This window comes from Eutrigla gurnardus (assembly GCF_963514095.1).
Source record: "Eutrigla gurnardus genome assembly, chromosome: 23".
NCBI lineage: Eukaryota > Metazoa > Chordata > Actinopteri > Perciformes > Triglidae > Eutrigla > Eutrigla gurnardus.
In genome coordinates this window covers 11,506,639-11,523,289 of record NC_139934.1, presented here as the reverse complement: position 1 = coordinate 11,523,289, position 16,651 = coordinate 11,506,639, and the positions used below count along the sequence as shown (strand labels likewise).

Sequence of the window (16,651 nt, the reverse complement as noted above, 5' to 3'; positions counted from 1 at the left end):
GTTTCCAGCGCGCACGAGGAGCATTCTTCAGCGCTCAGCCCGCCTTTAGGACACCCACCCCTCCCCTTTTATTGTTATTATTTTTTTTAATAAAACACACAGTCGTAAATCATTGCAGTAATGGAGATGCTGCACGGCGGTAAGTGAAAGTGTTGTCTGCAATGAGCATTTGTCTGTTTTTTTATTATTATTATTAATACCTCAAATATGTCTAATTTCCCGGAACACTTATCAGAAAGAAAACACTGAAGCTAAAATAAAAAAAAAAGTCAAGGTGCACAAGTGAAATTAACGTCATTTAAAATGTCAGATGTCCGGGGCCAGGAGTGTTCTGCACTGCGTCCACTGTAGGCTATATATCCATGTCCGACCAAAGCGTGGGTCTGCCTGCTGGGGCATTTCATGTGAACATGTCAGCAGCAATATGGAAGTTCGCTGACTCGTGCTGTAATTGTTGTGATGGGTGCGGAGATGCGCTGTCATTAATGCCCAAATACAGCAAACTCTATTAGATTAGGTTGGAATCTGTAACATGTTTGCGGGTGTTATCTCAGTCCTGAGGTCCTGGAGAAGCTGTTCACACAGTTGGTGGTGGTTTCAGGCTGTAGTATCCGTTTAAGCATTCTCCTGCATCACATTTAGAAAACATCTATACAGCAGAAACAGCTGCTTTTGCATCTAATTCGCCTCTTTTAATCAATTTGATAAACCAAATGTACCTGTATCATGTGGCTGTTTCACAAATGTGAAATGTGCAATAAAAACACAGCCCTGTATTATATAATTTAAGTACAGGAGTATTATCAGCAAATGTACTCAAAACATCCAGAGTAAAACTCTCCATTCTGCATGAAACATACTTCTATTAAGGTGTATATGGTTCTAGCTCATATCTCATATTGGATTGATGCATTCACGTTCAACATTTTATTGATGTAGTGGTTGGTCAGCTGACAGATACATGCAGTGAGGTAAAGAGTGCAGTATTTCCATCACAGATAGGAGATGTATGAAGTAGCACAACATGGAACAAGTACTTTAAAACTGTGCTACCTCAGTAAATGTTTAGCCAACACCCCACAACTGAATTATAACACATGCAACGTCTTTTCAAAGGTTATATTATGTGTGGAATGTCAGTTTAGAGGTACTTAATTACATGATTTCCATGTACTTCTTTATACTCAAAATAGAAATGAACAAATCAATTAGGATGTCATGTTATGGAGTGGTATAAGTGGTTCTCATATACTGTTTCCCCCCAACAATGTACTCTGTTAGAAATATTTCCCCGAACCAGTGCAAAATCTTTTTGGTAGGAAAAAAAGGCATTGTTAAGGCAGCTGACAACTGCATTGAAAATATGAATATTAAATGCATTCTAATTGATTATTATTGGAAAGATATAATGAGTAGGTCCTACTTTTATTTTGGTACTATTAGTATTTATTGAATAATAATTTTATCTTTTTGTGTAAGATTTTGAATTCAGGATTTACTTGTTTATTTGAGTTAAATATCTGAGTACTTCTTGATAACATGTGAAATGTGTGTATTTTACCGTCGGAACGGAGATATGTATCTCGGAACCAAAGTGTCTGGCTCTTGTTTCCCCTGCACGCGTATTGACCGTCCTGTCCTCAGTTGCTAAGTAACCTCTGCGGGGGGGCAGCTGCTGTTTCTCCGGATGCTTGTTGAGTACGACACACCGAACCGCGCTGTTTCCGACGTAAAACTCTGATAGGGAGGATGGACGAGGGCTCCGAGTTATCTTTGACCATCGCTCAGATCGTCCGGCGGCTGAAAGGAAGCCATTTACACTCTCAGCTAGAGAGACAAGCCAAAGTGAGTAAGCTAGCTAGCTAGCATGCGGCTAAAGAGCAGGGTGCCGTCAACCTCGGGAGGAGTGTCGTGAACACTTGCATTTCTGCGTGTAGTAATCTTAACAACACGACGTACAAGTTGTATCACTTCTAACACATTTACTTTTCTTTTATTCTTTTACAAAATGTTGTAGGAGTGTTTACATCAACCTGAGATCAAATTGGAGTCCCTGAAAGAGGACGTGCGCAGTTTTCTCAAAACATCAGGTGGGCACATTACTGTCATCTTCTGTACCACATATCCTTCCGCCGAGCCTGTTGTAATAAAAATCTAACCTTTTATTTTTTCCTACATTCTGTGTGGTAATAATTCAATGTATTTTTTTCAGGCTGGGAAAGACAGCTACAGAATGCAGTGTACAGAGAACTACATGTGTAAGTGTCAGTTTTTAATTTTTTGTGTGAAGCACCTGCATGTAAAAACATAAAGCTTATGAAAACATCACTCACTGAGTAAATGTGCGCTTTGTGTACAGAGCGTTGAATTTGGGTATTGAGCATTTGGATGAAAAGTTCCCAAGCAATTTCTGTACAAATATTTGTACCTCACGTTGTTATCTGGCCCTGTGGCAGTGCAGCGTCTTACTGACAGTCACACCATGTCTCGTCTAGTATTATTGCCTTCATATGCGCACAAAAGTACTGATATTTGGGCTATGAATACATTGTTATACACTGCTAATTACTCCAGATTTATGTCAGATTAGTTATTAATCTTTATTTGAAGCAAATGGCTAAATAGCTGGAAATCTCTTCAATAAACAGCTTTGAAAAGGGTTCCTCAATGGTGCTCTCTTACCTTTGACGGTAACATCCCCTCCTCGCTCTCTTGAGGAGCTCAGACTGAAACATAGGACACTTAATGCTTTGCTTTTACAGGATGACATATAACTTTGACTAATGCCCCCTTCTTTTGGCCATTAGTCAGCCCTATGTGCTCTTATAGGTGTTTAGATTAGGTTGAATGTTGTTTAATGCACTGAGACCTTGAGTCATTCAATATGCCCTGAGCGTGCTCTGTGGGGGGAAAAGACATGGGACGTTAGTTGCATCTGGTGGAGATGCGCTCTGACTCATCTGAGCTTAATGTGCTGGACTCTAATGGTGACTGACTGCGTGTTTTTAGGAAAAAAATCTCAAAATGTTATCTGCCTTTTATATGACAGCTTACTTCTGTCAAGGACCTTTTTACGCAGCTCTTTCTAAAATATTTGTCGTTTGTGTTCACAGTGGCTTCAATTCTTTAACAAAACACACACATAGTGGCATTTTTATCTATATACTTGATCAACCCATCATCTATTATACTGTAAGCTCCCCTGCTCTTGTGTTTTGCTTATTCAAGCCAGCTGCCCCCGAGCAACCCTGCAGTCCCTCCAGAGCATCTCAAAGAGCCGCTGGCCTACATGCGCAAGGCACAGGTCAGTCTGTCTCCTCTTGTCTCCGTCACTCCGCGCTTGTTCTCCTTCTGCCTCTCTGACTGATGCCTTTTTTTTTTTTTTTTTTTTTTTCGCCTGCTGATTTCAAGGACATGAGCCCTGTTTCTATCACCTAGGTATTTGTAACATGGCATCTGAGGCCAAATGTTTCTGGGTGTGTTTGCTCTCTTATACAGGCCAGCTGGGAGAAGCGTGTCCTCAAAAGCCTGAACAGCATGAGTACGGAGCTTGGAGTGCCTCTGGCTCGCATGGTAGCTAAACTATTGTCAAACACAGCCAGTATAGCATAACAACAGATCTTATTTCAGGTTCTTTAGCAAAGGCCTTCATTTTTGCATTGTGAAAAACTTTTTTACCCACAATCTACCTGAACTCTCAATTATGACTTAACTGTGGTTACGTTTCACAATAGTTAACAGCAGGTTAAGCCCTGTTCAGGAAAGTTATCAATGCTTTTACTGCTGTATAATAAGCAGGCAGTGCTGTTTGGAAACATTGAGTTTGGTAATCAGTTATAATATTTGTTGTTGTTCTGTGTTCAAGTGATAGCATTTATGACCATATTTCCAGAAGTAACATCTTCAAGCTTGGTTTTGTCCGTATGGCGTTTGTTTGTTGAAGTCTTCTCTTTCCACCCACCCGCAGAGGCCCGCAGCGGAGCAGACGGAGCTCACCAACAAATGGAACGAGATGGGCACAGATGAACCAGGTCTCGAGACATTAACCATGGGTTTGGCCCCGAGCAGTCTGCCATTTCTGAGAGATTAGTGTTGATGCATCTGTTTGCTCGTGCATCAGTCAGACGCTGGTGTTTTTTTTGCATCAGCTGAACCAGATCAAACACTTCCATGTTTGCCTTTTCACCAGTATTTATCCAGTAAAGATATTTCAAAGGGACTGGGCTAGAATCTGAAACATCTGAAAAGTATATAATGTGGTTTCCAGATGTCCATTCTGGTGTTCTTTCTTCACAGATAGTTTCTTGCTTATTTCAGGCTTCAAAGGAAAGCGAAGCCTTTTTGTCTGGAATCGCTAATTACTGGACACCAAGTGGCTCCACTGGAGACTTTGATTGTTGTAGCTTTAGCTCAAGTAATTATTATTTATTAGCATTTAGAAGACACTTCTCATACCTCCCTATAAAAACCTCTCAATGAACCAACCACTTGCGCTCCAAGCCAGTACTTTTACAAAGAACACGGTAACCTTGTGTCCTAACAATGCTATCGCAGCCCGCTGCCATATAATAACATTTAGGATGTGCCTTCCTCTGGCTATAAACATTTTGTACTGTGAATATAGAAGCTGTCCAGACTCCTCCGACGGAGCCGTGATAACGAGCAGCACCCCTCCTTCCATCCAAAGCCTTAATGTGCCCTCGTTCTGCAGATGACACGGCACTTTAATTTACTGCCCCCGCGACGAAGACGGCACATGGAAGTCCCACTTACAGCCGGCTGGATGGGCCCTCGGCTCCCCTGTGCTCTTCTTTTGACCTTTTTGTAGAAGCTGCCAAATTGAACTGAAGTGTCACACCATGCGTTTTGAAGTATATTCAAGTTCAAGTTGATTATATGGACGTCACGGGTGGATTCATCTGTGTAGTCTGGATTTTACAGCTGCTAAACCTGTTCTGGAAAGGCATATTTAACATAGTGTACACGTATCATCTTACACATGAGTGTTCTATCAACTTATATATTGTTGATAGCGAATACGTACTTTGTGTTTCTACAGATTTAGCTTGCTTCCGGCCTGTGTATGCACCTAAAGACTTTCTGGAGGTAAGAACATTACTTGTAGCTCAGAGGATTCAGTGTAGTTTATTTGAGTGAAAGAAGAAAAATCCTATATGCTTCATTGCTTTCAACACAGGTATTAATAAGCCTCCGTAATCCGAACCATGATAGCAGCGAGGACGTGAGCGTCAGGAGCCACTGGGGCCTCATCCAGGTTCCCCTCAATGTCAGAGACATCCCACAGCTGGTAGGTGTTGAGTCCATTAGTGACCTCCTCCATATAATGGCATATCCTATTAGGCTGCTCCAGGAAATGCACAGTGGATTTGAAATCTGTTTGTGATGGGTTTTTTTTGTGTTAAACTGTCAGAGACAGGCCTACTCGGAGCTGAACCTGACCACCGGGCAGTTGGGGATCGATGACCATGCACACATCCATCCAGGTATTCACAAAAAGTGTGCAAATACACTAATTCGTGCACCATCATAGTTAAAGGAATAGTTGTTTTCTCTAGACTGGCTCCGTCCAAAGGCAATAAAGTTAACCTACCAGTCCCTCTGAACCTCAGTTAGCACATTGTTTCTTGTTAGTTTGATCCATACAAAAGAAAACAACAAGTGTTAACCTGTCGACAGACATGAGAGGTGTATTGATGTTCTTATTCAAATCTAAGCAGGAGAGCAAATTGCCGTTCCCAAAATGTAAAACTGTTCCTTTAATGAGTCGGCTAGCTTAATAGTTTCTGCACCCTGTCACCATGACACGCAGAACATTGTATCATAGCTGAATCATTTCCAGTTCTGATACTGGTTTGGTCATTGGGCACTGCTTAAATGGCTTTTTATAGCATGTAACCTTTGTAAAAGACTTATTATCCTATCCAATATATAATTATATATAATATATGATCGGTAATAAAGAGACGTTTTTAATATCGGACGTAAACACATTTTCGTTCTGGCTGTGATTAATCAGAAATAACCCAAATAAATGTGTTTACCTCATGAACACTGGGGTTTAATGGTGTGTATAGCACTCGGGCCTCTCCTGTGCCACATGGCTGTCTGGGTTTTCTCAAACAATATCTCTGTTAAGTCCAGATATTGACATTGTTACAGCCGGGTGTTTAGACTTGAAATAGAATCGGCTCTGTGTTTGTAAATCAAAGAGATAGCATTAGTTTGAAAAACTGAGCCACTAACAAAGTGATTATTAATCTGATTTGTTCTGTCTTTCTTTATTCCTGTGCAGACTTGTTTGAAAACGAGTATGTTGAAATCGGGAAAAAAGGTCAGTGGTTTGGTTATTGTATATAAATTGCGTCTGAATTTATTGCTGTGAATGTTTTTCTGTTATTCTAATTCTTTAGTCGAGGTATTTAACTGCATAAATATACCCTGCAAGTACGTATGCCGGGGTCCAAACACCCGACATGGCACCAGAAACGTCCACAGGAGGAGTCTCATTGTTGTTTTTGCGTTTTATATTTGTACCATTACTGATCTAGATTTATTTTTACATGACAGAGTCTTATTTCTGGATGTCGGCATGAAAAAAATCTAATTATATCCACTCTGAATCACTTTAAAAGAGTAAAACAGCAAAAATGTGCCCTGCAGTTGGTCGACAGAGAACCAATCAGACATCAATCAACAAGAGTCTTAAAAATACAAGCTCTATTAAGGCTATAAGGCCGGTCCACTATTTCACCCTAGGTTGGCTGTGCGTTGGCTTCCAACCTACAAGTTGTCTTCCAGGCCAAGTGTTAAGTGCACTCTAATAGGAAATTTAAGAGCCGAGGAGTGTGTTCGTTTATGTTATGACTGGCAAGCACCTTGAGTCGAGGGCTGTGTGTTTTTTGCTACTGTCACAACAGAGATTTAGGGCAGAATGGAGATGTGTGAGAGCTCGTTTCCAGCACGTGCCTGGAAAGTTGTGTAATAATCACCATTATGGGAATGTCTGTGTTATGATTTTTTTTCTTCCAATGTTTACACAAGTTCAGAGGGATAGAATGAAATTGTGAACCTGTCTGTCTGTTTCTAGCCCATGAAACCCAAACATGTGAAGCCGCTGCTTGCCCACTCTTTTAGATGAATCAGTGTCATGACATTTGTAGTAGTTTTCATAACTTATCTTGATGGTTGGATGCATCAATTCCCCTGTTAAAAGATGTTTTATTTCTGTGCTACTGGAGGTCATCCTCTCCATGTCTTCTTGAAGAAAACAAGCGGTTTAAGCGTTGTTGTTGTGCGGTCATTCCAGATGTGCAGGTGTTCATTTTCCCAGCTGCTGTTTGTACATATTATGTCATTTTGCCAGCAAATCATGAGGCTTTCTATGAATTCTTGTTGGTGCATTCATGGTTTGTAGGTCAAATGTATTGAATTAAGTTTAATTGATTTTATGTTATTTTATTTAATATATTAAATACGTAATCTCATCACTTACCCTATACGTATCAGCCTAAGAAGAGTTCAGACATCCAGACACGTCGTCTGGAAAGTTCGTTCTGGAGAATGTTGCCATTCTTCATTTTCTTTCAGCTGCTCTTTCCTGGAGGCGTTGTGTTGCTCTACCTTTCTCTTCAAGCACAAAGGTGTTCTGTTCATGGGTTTAAGTCGGGCGACATACTTGCCAGATCAAAGTTTTCACTGTTTCCTTCTTTAGAAACTCATCATGATTTTGGCAATGACTTTGGATTGTCATCGTGCTGGAATATTCCTCTTCTGCTGAGCTTCTGGAGACTGGGAGGCATTATTTTGGCATATCCACATGTATTCATTGTGCCATCTATAGATGTCATCTCCCCAACACCTTTTGCACTCATGCAGCCCCACATCATCACACTACCAAACATGCTGGAGCTCATCTTTGGTCACTGATCTTCCTGTGTCGTCTTCCATCTTTGTGAAGTCGCACAATCAGATGTTTCAATTCCGCTGGCAATTCTTTTCCATGTAGAGTCTTGATGCAGACCTGCAGACAGACACAGCTCATACATCCAATATTGAGAAAGTTGGTATTCACAGGTCATTGTATAACCATGTTCATGCAAATAGGCTTAGTTCTGTGTGTCAGTGATCACAGCTGTATTCACTTTTGTTGCATTGACTTTCTACATTGAGGCCTGTATTTTCAATATAGTCTTTCTATATTATTTGTTTTTGATTGTTCATAAGAGGAAATACTCTACTTGTCAACTTAAAAGTAATGCTATTATTATTGTTATTATTAAGTGATACAATTTTGAAACATTTGACATTGAAGTGATATTGCACAGTGTTGTATACTGTAGATGTAGTTGGGCTCACCTACAGGGTGAGAGGCGCTTGGTGGGTGTGGGATACTATAAAACCAATGGTTCGGTATGCTCCTCGGTTTTTGGGTCAAAGAAAATGTTAAAATTACCTTTTTTTCCTTTTTGTTCATATATTTTTGAAATGATATACATTCAATGGTTGCTCATTGTTGCCATAATTCTAAGGCACACAAATACAGGCAGTCTTTCTCATTGTGTAAATGCTCCACGATACTCAATTTCCTGTTGATTATTCCTGAACTATACTTCTGTCTACGATGGAGCTCTGTTGCATATATTGTTAAATTCAATTTATTTCATGTCTCTTTTTGGTCTAGTGGTTGTGGAGCGGGACAGTGCAGCAGCGCAGCAGTACAGTAGGCAGGGCTGTTCCACCGGGCTCCGGGCAGACCTGTGGGCCCTCATCCTTAACTCTACTAACCAGCCACAGGTACTACACACACACACACACACACACACACACACACACACACACACACACAGCCGAGTTGCACTCTGGCGCCGGCCGTCAGCTGTCAGTGTTTGTTATAAAGCAGCCGTGCACACACAGCTGCAGTGATTCCCAAACTGCGTGCTTACAACAAGGTGAAGTTTTGACAGTTAATGCTCAGATCTTTTTTTTGGCCCTTTTGTATATTTGTTTTAACAGACAATTCCCATTGGTCTGTTGAGTTTGTATTCTGGGATTTACGGCGTGGCGTTTAAAAAAAAAAAACAACACGGACACTGACCTGCAACATAATCTGTGTATGAGCTCCCCGTCTTGTTTATCTTAGCCGTGGCGTGTCCTGTGTGTACAAATGCTAAGATAATCAAATGCTGGCAATTTAGCACGGTTAGCCCAAACAAAGCAGCCGCCTGGCCTCTGTGGTGAAATGCTGCGTAAACGCCGGAGTGTCCTGTTGAGGCCAAGTTGATAAAACAATGCTTGTGATGGGAAGATTGATTTCTGAGGTCACAGGACCTGAGAGGTCTGGAGAGTGTTAGCGTGGCTGTGGACGACACAAGGGCAAACACATTAAGCAGTCATAGTCGGCTGACGACGGTATGCATTGTCTCACGTTTTTTTTGTGTAAACTGCATCTATATAAAAGTTTTACTGACTATTACTAACATCAAAAGAATGTGAGGTCTGTTCATAGGTTCAGGTAGGTGTAATTAATTCCTTACACATAGTGAACTACTGTGACCCTCATTTCCAAGGTATATAATCAGTGTCAAGTCTTAACACTGATGCTGTCCATGTTACCACAGTGATTTCAGTGTTCTACCTCAGCTGTCAAAATGACACAAAATATCTCTGTTTCTATTCTCCTCACATCCGCCGTGATGGTCTGAACTGTCCCGAACCGGAGACACGTTAGAGTTTAAACACGTTAAAACACGACATCCATCCTTTAAGCTTGGTTTAAACCTCCTGTCATCGCCGTGACAACACGTACGCTTCATTTTAGCCGTGAAGAGGTGACCTTTTGCATACGGTGTTTATCCGAGAGCTGGAACTGTACTTTGTAGGAACACCGACTTTGTAAACAAACACTTTGATTTAAGACTTGATTTAAGATATGGATATGATATTTATGTGAGTTATTACACACGTTAAACAAGTTGTCTCTCTACTGTTTCAGGATGTGATGCATTATGAGCAGCTAATGGCTGGAGTCATACAGCATGACCTGCTGGTGGACAACCTCATCTTTAAGGTAGCCTTTTTTTTTTTGCCTGGAAATGATATATTTACTGTACATCTGTTTTCTGTCTTTTCTAATAATAGCAAAATTAGCTTTAAGCTGTAACATTTCCTGTACATTCTCCTTTGACATTTGAGATAAAATAATAATAAATAAAATGCCCTGCTCTCACCAGGATGTGAAGCTCACCGCCAGTAATGACGACTACTACTTTGTGTTTGAAGATTTCCTCTATCAGGTAGGCTCATCTCTCATTATTTAATAAACCAGTACTCTTGCTTTTGAGAACTTTCAATTAAGTGTTTTATATAACATTAAATATCCATAATAAAATAAGCAGCATTTCCCATTTGACTCCAAACCAGTGGAGAGCACAGATAAAAACACAAATACATAAATAATATACATTTTTTTATGCTGGACTTAAACAGGAACAGTTGTCAGGTTGCCATTGGCAACTATTTTGTGAAATTGGCAACAAATTCTTGTATTTTGAATCAGTGGAAATCACGTTATAGGATATGCAAAATAGGGACAGCATTTAATTTGTAATTATTTTTAATTTAGAGACGGTGGTGAAGAAGTTTGACTGTGGATTTTTGTTCGATTACAGTTATAAAGCTTTTATTCTTTTATGTCACATTTGCATTAAGAAGCTGTCATGTCACTGCATATTATCTTAATCACTCAACATATCAGGTTAAGACTAAAACGCCCGGTGGAATCACTGGCTATTCAAATGCAAACTTCCTCTTTCCAGATAAGAGCTTAAGCATCACCCATGAAGTATTGTTCGACAGCGTTCCTCTTTAGCCACAGTAACGTCTTCATGCAGACAAACATTCAACCTGTTATTATTATCTGCTCTGGTAGTGATTGCTTACTTTGCCTTTGACAAACTTGACCATATACCAAGCAACGGGCTTATTCGGCAGCTGTTAACATGTCATACTACTCTGTGGCTGACCGATGAGTATACAGGTGTAGCAAAAACAAAGCTCTGGTATTACTGTCAATATTGACTGATGGTAAACTCACTAGGCAGTGAAAGAATCCCCTCGTGGTGGGATTCAAACAGGTTATACAAGAGGAATTGATTGGAAGTTCTGAAGGGCAATTTCCCAGAAATGTTTGACTAAAAGTCACATTGTGTCTCTTTATGGTGTCTTTACTTATAGTTCATTCAAAATGAATACCTTTCAACATGCAAATAGGAGGAATATGTCTCCACCAGCCAGCTAAGAGGGGGTCCTGGGCCATGAGACAAGCAATGTCACACACTATTCCATCTTATACACTCATCTTATTGTTACATATATCATGAGTTTACTTACCTGATTGTAAACATGCAGTGAATTATTGTAAAGGACAATTAAATAGCTTTAAATATTTAAAACCATGCCTATTTCTGATTGATCTTTTTAGAGAGCAATCGACCAGTTGCAGCCCCTGTTGTTTTTCCAAGCAGCTGGTCTGATGAGGATGTCCCCCAGTGAAATCCAGTTGTTAGTGTGTTTTGTCACCAATAACGTTTGCTAATATTTGTCAAACAGTAGATGATGATGCTCAGCTGTACCTCTCAGCTGAGTGCGTAAACACACGTTCTTATAGGGCGTGTGGCGGCGGGGCTGATGCTCATGCTTCATGCATCACGCTTTTATTGTTTTGAAATGGAGGCCAGTGGTCGCACCTCGTACACAGTGAATACAAATGTGTTAATCCAAACTACTTTTCCTCGAATCAACAAATGATTAGTAACCTAGCCGACTGTATTTAAATGAGTAGTTGGCAGCAGCCGGTGCTTATGGAAAGCTCTGCCGTTGCGCTCCTTTTAATAGAATTAAAAGCAAGACTTCTCAAGGTCATCACCGACTCCCGATTAAAAAACTGCATTAACTACCGTCTCCTTTATCCCGCGTCGTCAGGCATGGATGATATTACACATTGTGCATCTAATCTACGCCTCGTGTGGGTGTGAGCATGTTTAATCCCAGGCCGGTATGTTCCCAGGTGTTGCTGTGTTTCTCTCGAGACACCGCCGTCTTGGAGCACTTCAAATACAACAGCGCCACTCCGCCCAGATCTTTCATCCAGGGTGAGATCATGCGGCCTTAACCAAGGACAGACACACACCGCATCATCACATGAACTCACAGGAGTACCACTCCACTCAGATGAGCCAACGCAAGGTGTCTCTATGTCGGTGGTAGTGATTAGGAAACCGCGACACTGTGATTTAGGTCTTTGTTATTGATCTTCACCTCGACTCTACATAGCATGACCCACTAACACCCTCCCTCGACCCCCCCCCCCCCCCGCAAAAAAAAAAAAAAAAAAAAAAAAAAAAAAAAAAACTCGGATCGTAGCACTGTTACTCTTGAAGTACTACTTTACTCAGATGAGGACCTAGCACTTGTTCTATTTTTAGCTCTTACTGCATCGGCAATGATACGTCGTGGTTTCTTTGTTTCCTTCTTTGACAAATGTACTTATTGTAAGTCGCTTTGGACAAAAGCGTCTGCTAAATGACCTAAATGTAAATGTAAATGTAAATGTAAATGATCGATCTGTGTCTGTCCAACAGGAAAGGGAGGGGATGAGGAGTGTGCTGTTGTTTATCCTCCCAACGGTGAGCCTGCAGACATACTTACATATTCTGATATTCACATATCTTCATATGGATTGTGGTTAAAATGTTTAAGAATTGTGTATGTGTATTAACTGCAGGTGTAATCCCTTTTCATGGGTTTTCAATGTATGGTGAGTATATTTTTGGTTCTGTTCTCACTAAACAGGAGGAATACTGCAAGAGCAAGACATACCAGGGTGTGTTTGCGTTTGTGTCTCATGCATGTTTGTGTTGCCCCGCAGTGGCTCCTCTGTGCTTCTTGTACAACGAGCCTTCCAAGCTGTACAGTGTATTCAGGGAAATGTACATCCGCTACTTCTTCAGATTGCACTCCATCTCCTCCTCTCCCTCGGTAAACCCATCGATTTACTTTTCAAGCGACTACTGCCAAATGTGGAGATCAAAAATGTTCTGTGTGCAATCGCTGTACGACGTGCTGAGCTTGTGCACATGTGCTCCTGCAGGGGATTGTGTCTTTGTGCCTGCAGTTTGAGCGGTTGCTCCAGACCCACCTGCCTCAGCTCTTCTACCACCTTCGCCAGATTGAGGCTCAGCCGTGAGTGGCACATGCACACATACATTAAAAGACATTCAGTAGATTTGCATTTATAGCAGCGTTTCTACCTTGTCAGGTCCTTAGACATCATATGTTTACATTGGTCCTTACACAGCAGCACAAGTTAGCCATAAAAGGTGTATTGTTTACATTTATGATACACTATTTCTGTCTTTTTCTCCCCAGGTTGTGAAAACAAAATGATATGTCTGTATTAAGCTGCTGGTGGCAGTCACATTCACCCTGCAAACACAGATCTTATTTCTCTTATGAACTGCTGCCATCTTGTGGTGAATTACTGTACTCGCAGTTTCCCTATAAAAACACATTTAACCTTCATAGAGCCTTACGATGTGATGGTTTTGTGCCTAGGTTGCGTATAGCCTTTAAGTGGATGGTGCGGGCCTTTTCTGGCTATCTGTCGACTGACCAGCTGCTGCTGCTCTGGGACCGGATCCTGGGGTACGATTCACTGGAGGTGGTTGCAGGTAAGGATCTCGCACCACAGACTCACGGATACTGTTATAATCTTTATTGCTTGTCTTGTGTTTCGCTGTCTTAACCCCTCCTCTTAAAACTCCTCTTGTTTTCCCCCTCTTCTCTCTTCACTTCACTCCCCCCCTTCACACAAAACTCCTCCAGTCCTAGCAGCCGCCGTGTTTGCCTTCCGCGCTGAGAACCTGATGGAAGTGACGTCGCTGGCCTCAGCTGAGGTACGTCCGTTTCACATCAGACCCACGTGTGTGTGTTTGACACCCCAGTCCTCTCCCTGTCCCCCACATTCTCCAGTGAGGCTGTAAATAACTGTTAATGACAAGCCAGTACCAGTAACCAAGTCTTCTGCATGCACACGTCTGGGGAAAAAAGCAGGCTGGACACTTAAGAAGTCTCCTAGGACACCTGACACTCCCCCAAGTCCTTTGCCTCCATTTTTCCAACACCACTTCCACTAAAATGATCCAACTTTTTAATTCTCACAGACTATTGGACGAACAGAACTGTGTTAACAACTTTTAATTCTGAATACACACAACTAAACTAACACACCTAAATGAGTGCACCCTCTATTAGCTTCAGCACGGCTACTTGTGTTTCATCATTCTAGTAACCAGTCATGTTATTCTTCTGCATGCCTGCACTCTATACCACGCCTGCTCCCATACTGTGGCCCCGCTATCATATGTCTGAAACCAAGAGTAAACCATACGACGACTTGCCTTACCTGCTCAACCCATCCCCACCTTCCCCTGAGGGTGAGGGGTTTAAACTACAATATGACGCATGGGGCGATGTGCTGCTCTAAGATGCTGGCTGGAACTATTTGCTTGCTCATTTACCACCTGCCCCAGCAGAGACAGAGATATCATAACATACTGCTCCTTATCTTATATTTAGAACCTCAGGCCCAGCGTTGAAATATTAAACCCTCTCTCTAAACATGATAGGGTCCCTAAATTTAATCTCCCACCAATCCCAAAAGGACAGGGGTGGGGAGCGGTGTACTCTTAAGCGAGGATTGTCGCTTCCCGATCCCAAGGATCCTGCATCATCATTATGCATGTCTTTCTTTTTTTACTAGAAATATGTCTCTTGAAAAGGCTGAGGAATTAGTAGGCTACAGTATTTTGATGAGGAGGAGTGGGAATTTCTACCACAAATCTTATTTGTTGTTTTGTTTGGCATACATGCTGCAGGCTGTCCTCGCTGACCTTTCAACTCTGAAGGTCATGCCGCTCATCCAGATCTTTCTATTTGCCACCGCCATCTGAGGAGCACTGACACGGCAGGATATGAGTTGCGGGGACGCACGTACCAGTTGGAGAATAAAGACACTTTGCTATGCCATAACCACACCAAACACAGTGTTGGCGACGCGATAAATCATCCATCAAGAAACGCCGGGCTTGAGTGTGGGATATCTTGCACATCTTGCACTAATTCAAGCAGAGCCAAACCCCTCCTTAGCATGGATGCACCATAAATAGTGAATACCCGCTATCGTGTTATTACAGTATGTAAGTATAGCCGACAAACGAGTAAGGTTAAGCTAACCACCTTAAGCCATATGCTCTGCAGGAAAGACGATACGCGCAGCAGTGCTTGGATCAGCTGAGGAGCTCAGTGGGAGACGGGTTGCATGAAGCGGTAATTGTTTAGCGATAGCAGCGTGCAAAAGAGAACAACAGCAACATCTTCAAGCTTGGCTAATGAATCCATTTAGCTGTTGCAATTTACTCTGCTTGTTATAACACTATTAGATAATGCTGTTGCTGATGAATGAGGCGAAGCATTAGCGTGCACCAGCGTGTTGAGTAGTCAAAAAGACACAAACTGGATTAATATGTAACTTGTATGATTAGAGGCTGCTATGTATACACATCATTTATCGTATTTATGAAGAAGTAACATATTACTGCTGAAGGGGCATTTAGAAACTGTAGTGCCAATATTTATTTTTATTTCATTATGAATGTATTTTAAATTATGATTTTAATTCCTGAATATCTTCACCCTTTTTGTATAAAACACACAGTGTTTGTCACCTATTAATTTAATTTAATGCAATAAAATTAATTTTCTATATAATTAACAATATTCTAAGTCAGTCAATGCCAATGTCTTTCATCCAAGTTCATTTTGACGTCAAATAACACACATTTTTTGTTGTTGAATCCCTTCCTCTTTGTTATTGAATAAAACCTTTAAAGTATTATAGCTTGATATGTTTGGCAGCTTGCTTCCATACTTTGCTGCTTTATCTTTCTTGCTCCTTCGTCTGCGTTTGTGTGAAGGGCACACTGTGTTTTAGAAGCTCATCATAGGTATTTCTAGAGAAGGCTGAAGAGGTAAGTGACAGGTAGAGGCAATGAGGGAGTTGACCTTCAGGCCCTCCACCGCTCTCCTCCTACGTGTAGCATCTGCTCTATTCCTCCCTCGCTGTTGGCTGCCTTCCTCCCTGCTCCCTCCTCTGCGGGCTCGTATCGAATTATGCTGTTCTTCTCTTTCGTCTCTCCCTCTCTCCCTGCTATGTCTCCCACCTGTTTACCAAGACGCCCACGGCCGAGCCTTTTATCACGCACCTCCTTTCGGCCTGCAGAAGTCTGTTCCTCCTGAGACAACTAGTACCTGCTGCGTAGTTCACTCGTACAGAGGTCCCTCCTGGTGGCGGATGGGTTGCATTGCAGGGAGATCTGACATCTGTCCATCAAAGCTATGAGGTTGAAAAGATGTCTCTTTAAAAAGCTGTATTTTGTGCAGTGAGCTGACTAAGGATTTATACGGATTACAATGACATACCAATGAATAGTTATCTGATCAAAAAAAATGTTATCAGGAAAATATAAAAATAAAATCCTATGGAACAACATAAAGCACAAGCTAAAACTGCATA

At 41.5% G+C, this 16,651-nt stretch overlaps 1 protein-coding gene across 2 annotated transcripts; it reads left to right on the top strand.

Moving 5' to 3' along the window:
• The first annotated feature begins 1,661 nt into the window (after positions 1 to 1,661).
• tbc1d19 (TBC1 domain family, member 19) lies at positions 1,662 to 15,934 on the top strand. 2 transcript variants are annotated; one of them, XM_084003142.1, is made up of 21 exons: positions 1,662 to 1,845; positions 2,018 to 2,090; positions 2,213 to 2,258; positions 3,229 to 3,304; positions 3,499 to 3,573; positions 3,968 to 4,031; positions 5,060 to 5,106; positions 5,198 to 5,308; positions 5,432 to 5,504; positions 6,314 to 6,352; positions 8,702 to 8,814; positions 10,013 to 10,087; positions 10,251 to 10,313; positions 12,086 to 12,170; positions 12,660 to 12,704; positions 12,803 to 12,835; positions 12,947 to 13,056; positions 13,169 to 13,260; positions 13,633 to 13,748; positions 13,903 to 13,973; positions 14,955 to 15,934. In XM_084003142.1, exons 1-21 carry the CDS (start codon positions 1,750 to 1,752, stop codon positions 15,027 to 15,029), a joined length of 1,578 nt encoding a protein of 525 aa, XP_083859268.1. In that variant the 5' UTR covers positions 1,662 to 1,749; the 3' UTR covers positions 15,030 to 15,934. The 2 variants fall into 2 exon arrangements, with proteins under 2 accessions (XP_083859268.1, XP_083859267.1); XM_084003141.1 differs by having other exon boundaries at positions 12,803 to 13,056.
• The last annotated feature ends 717 nt before the right edge of the window (positions 15,935 to 16,651 follow it).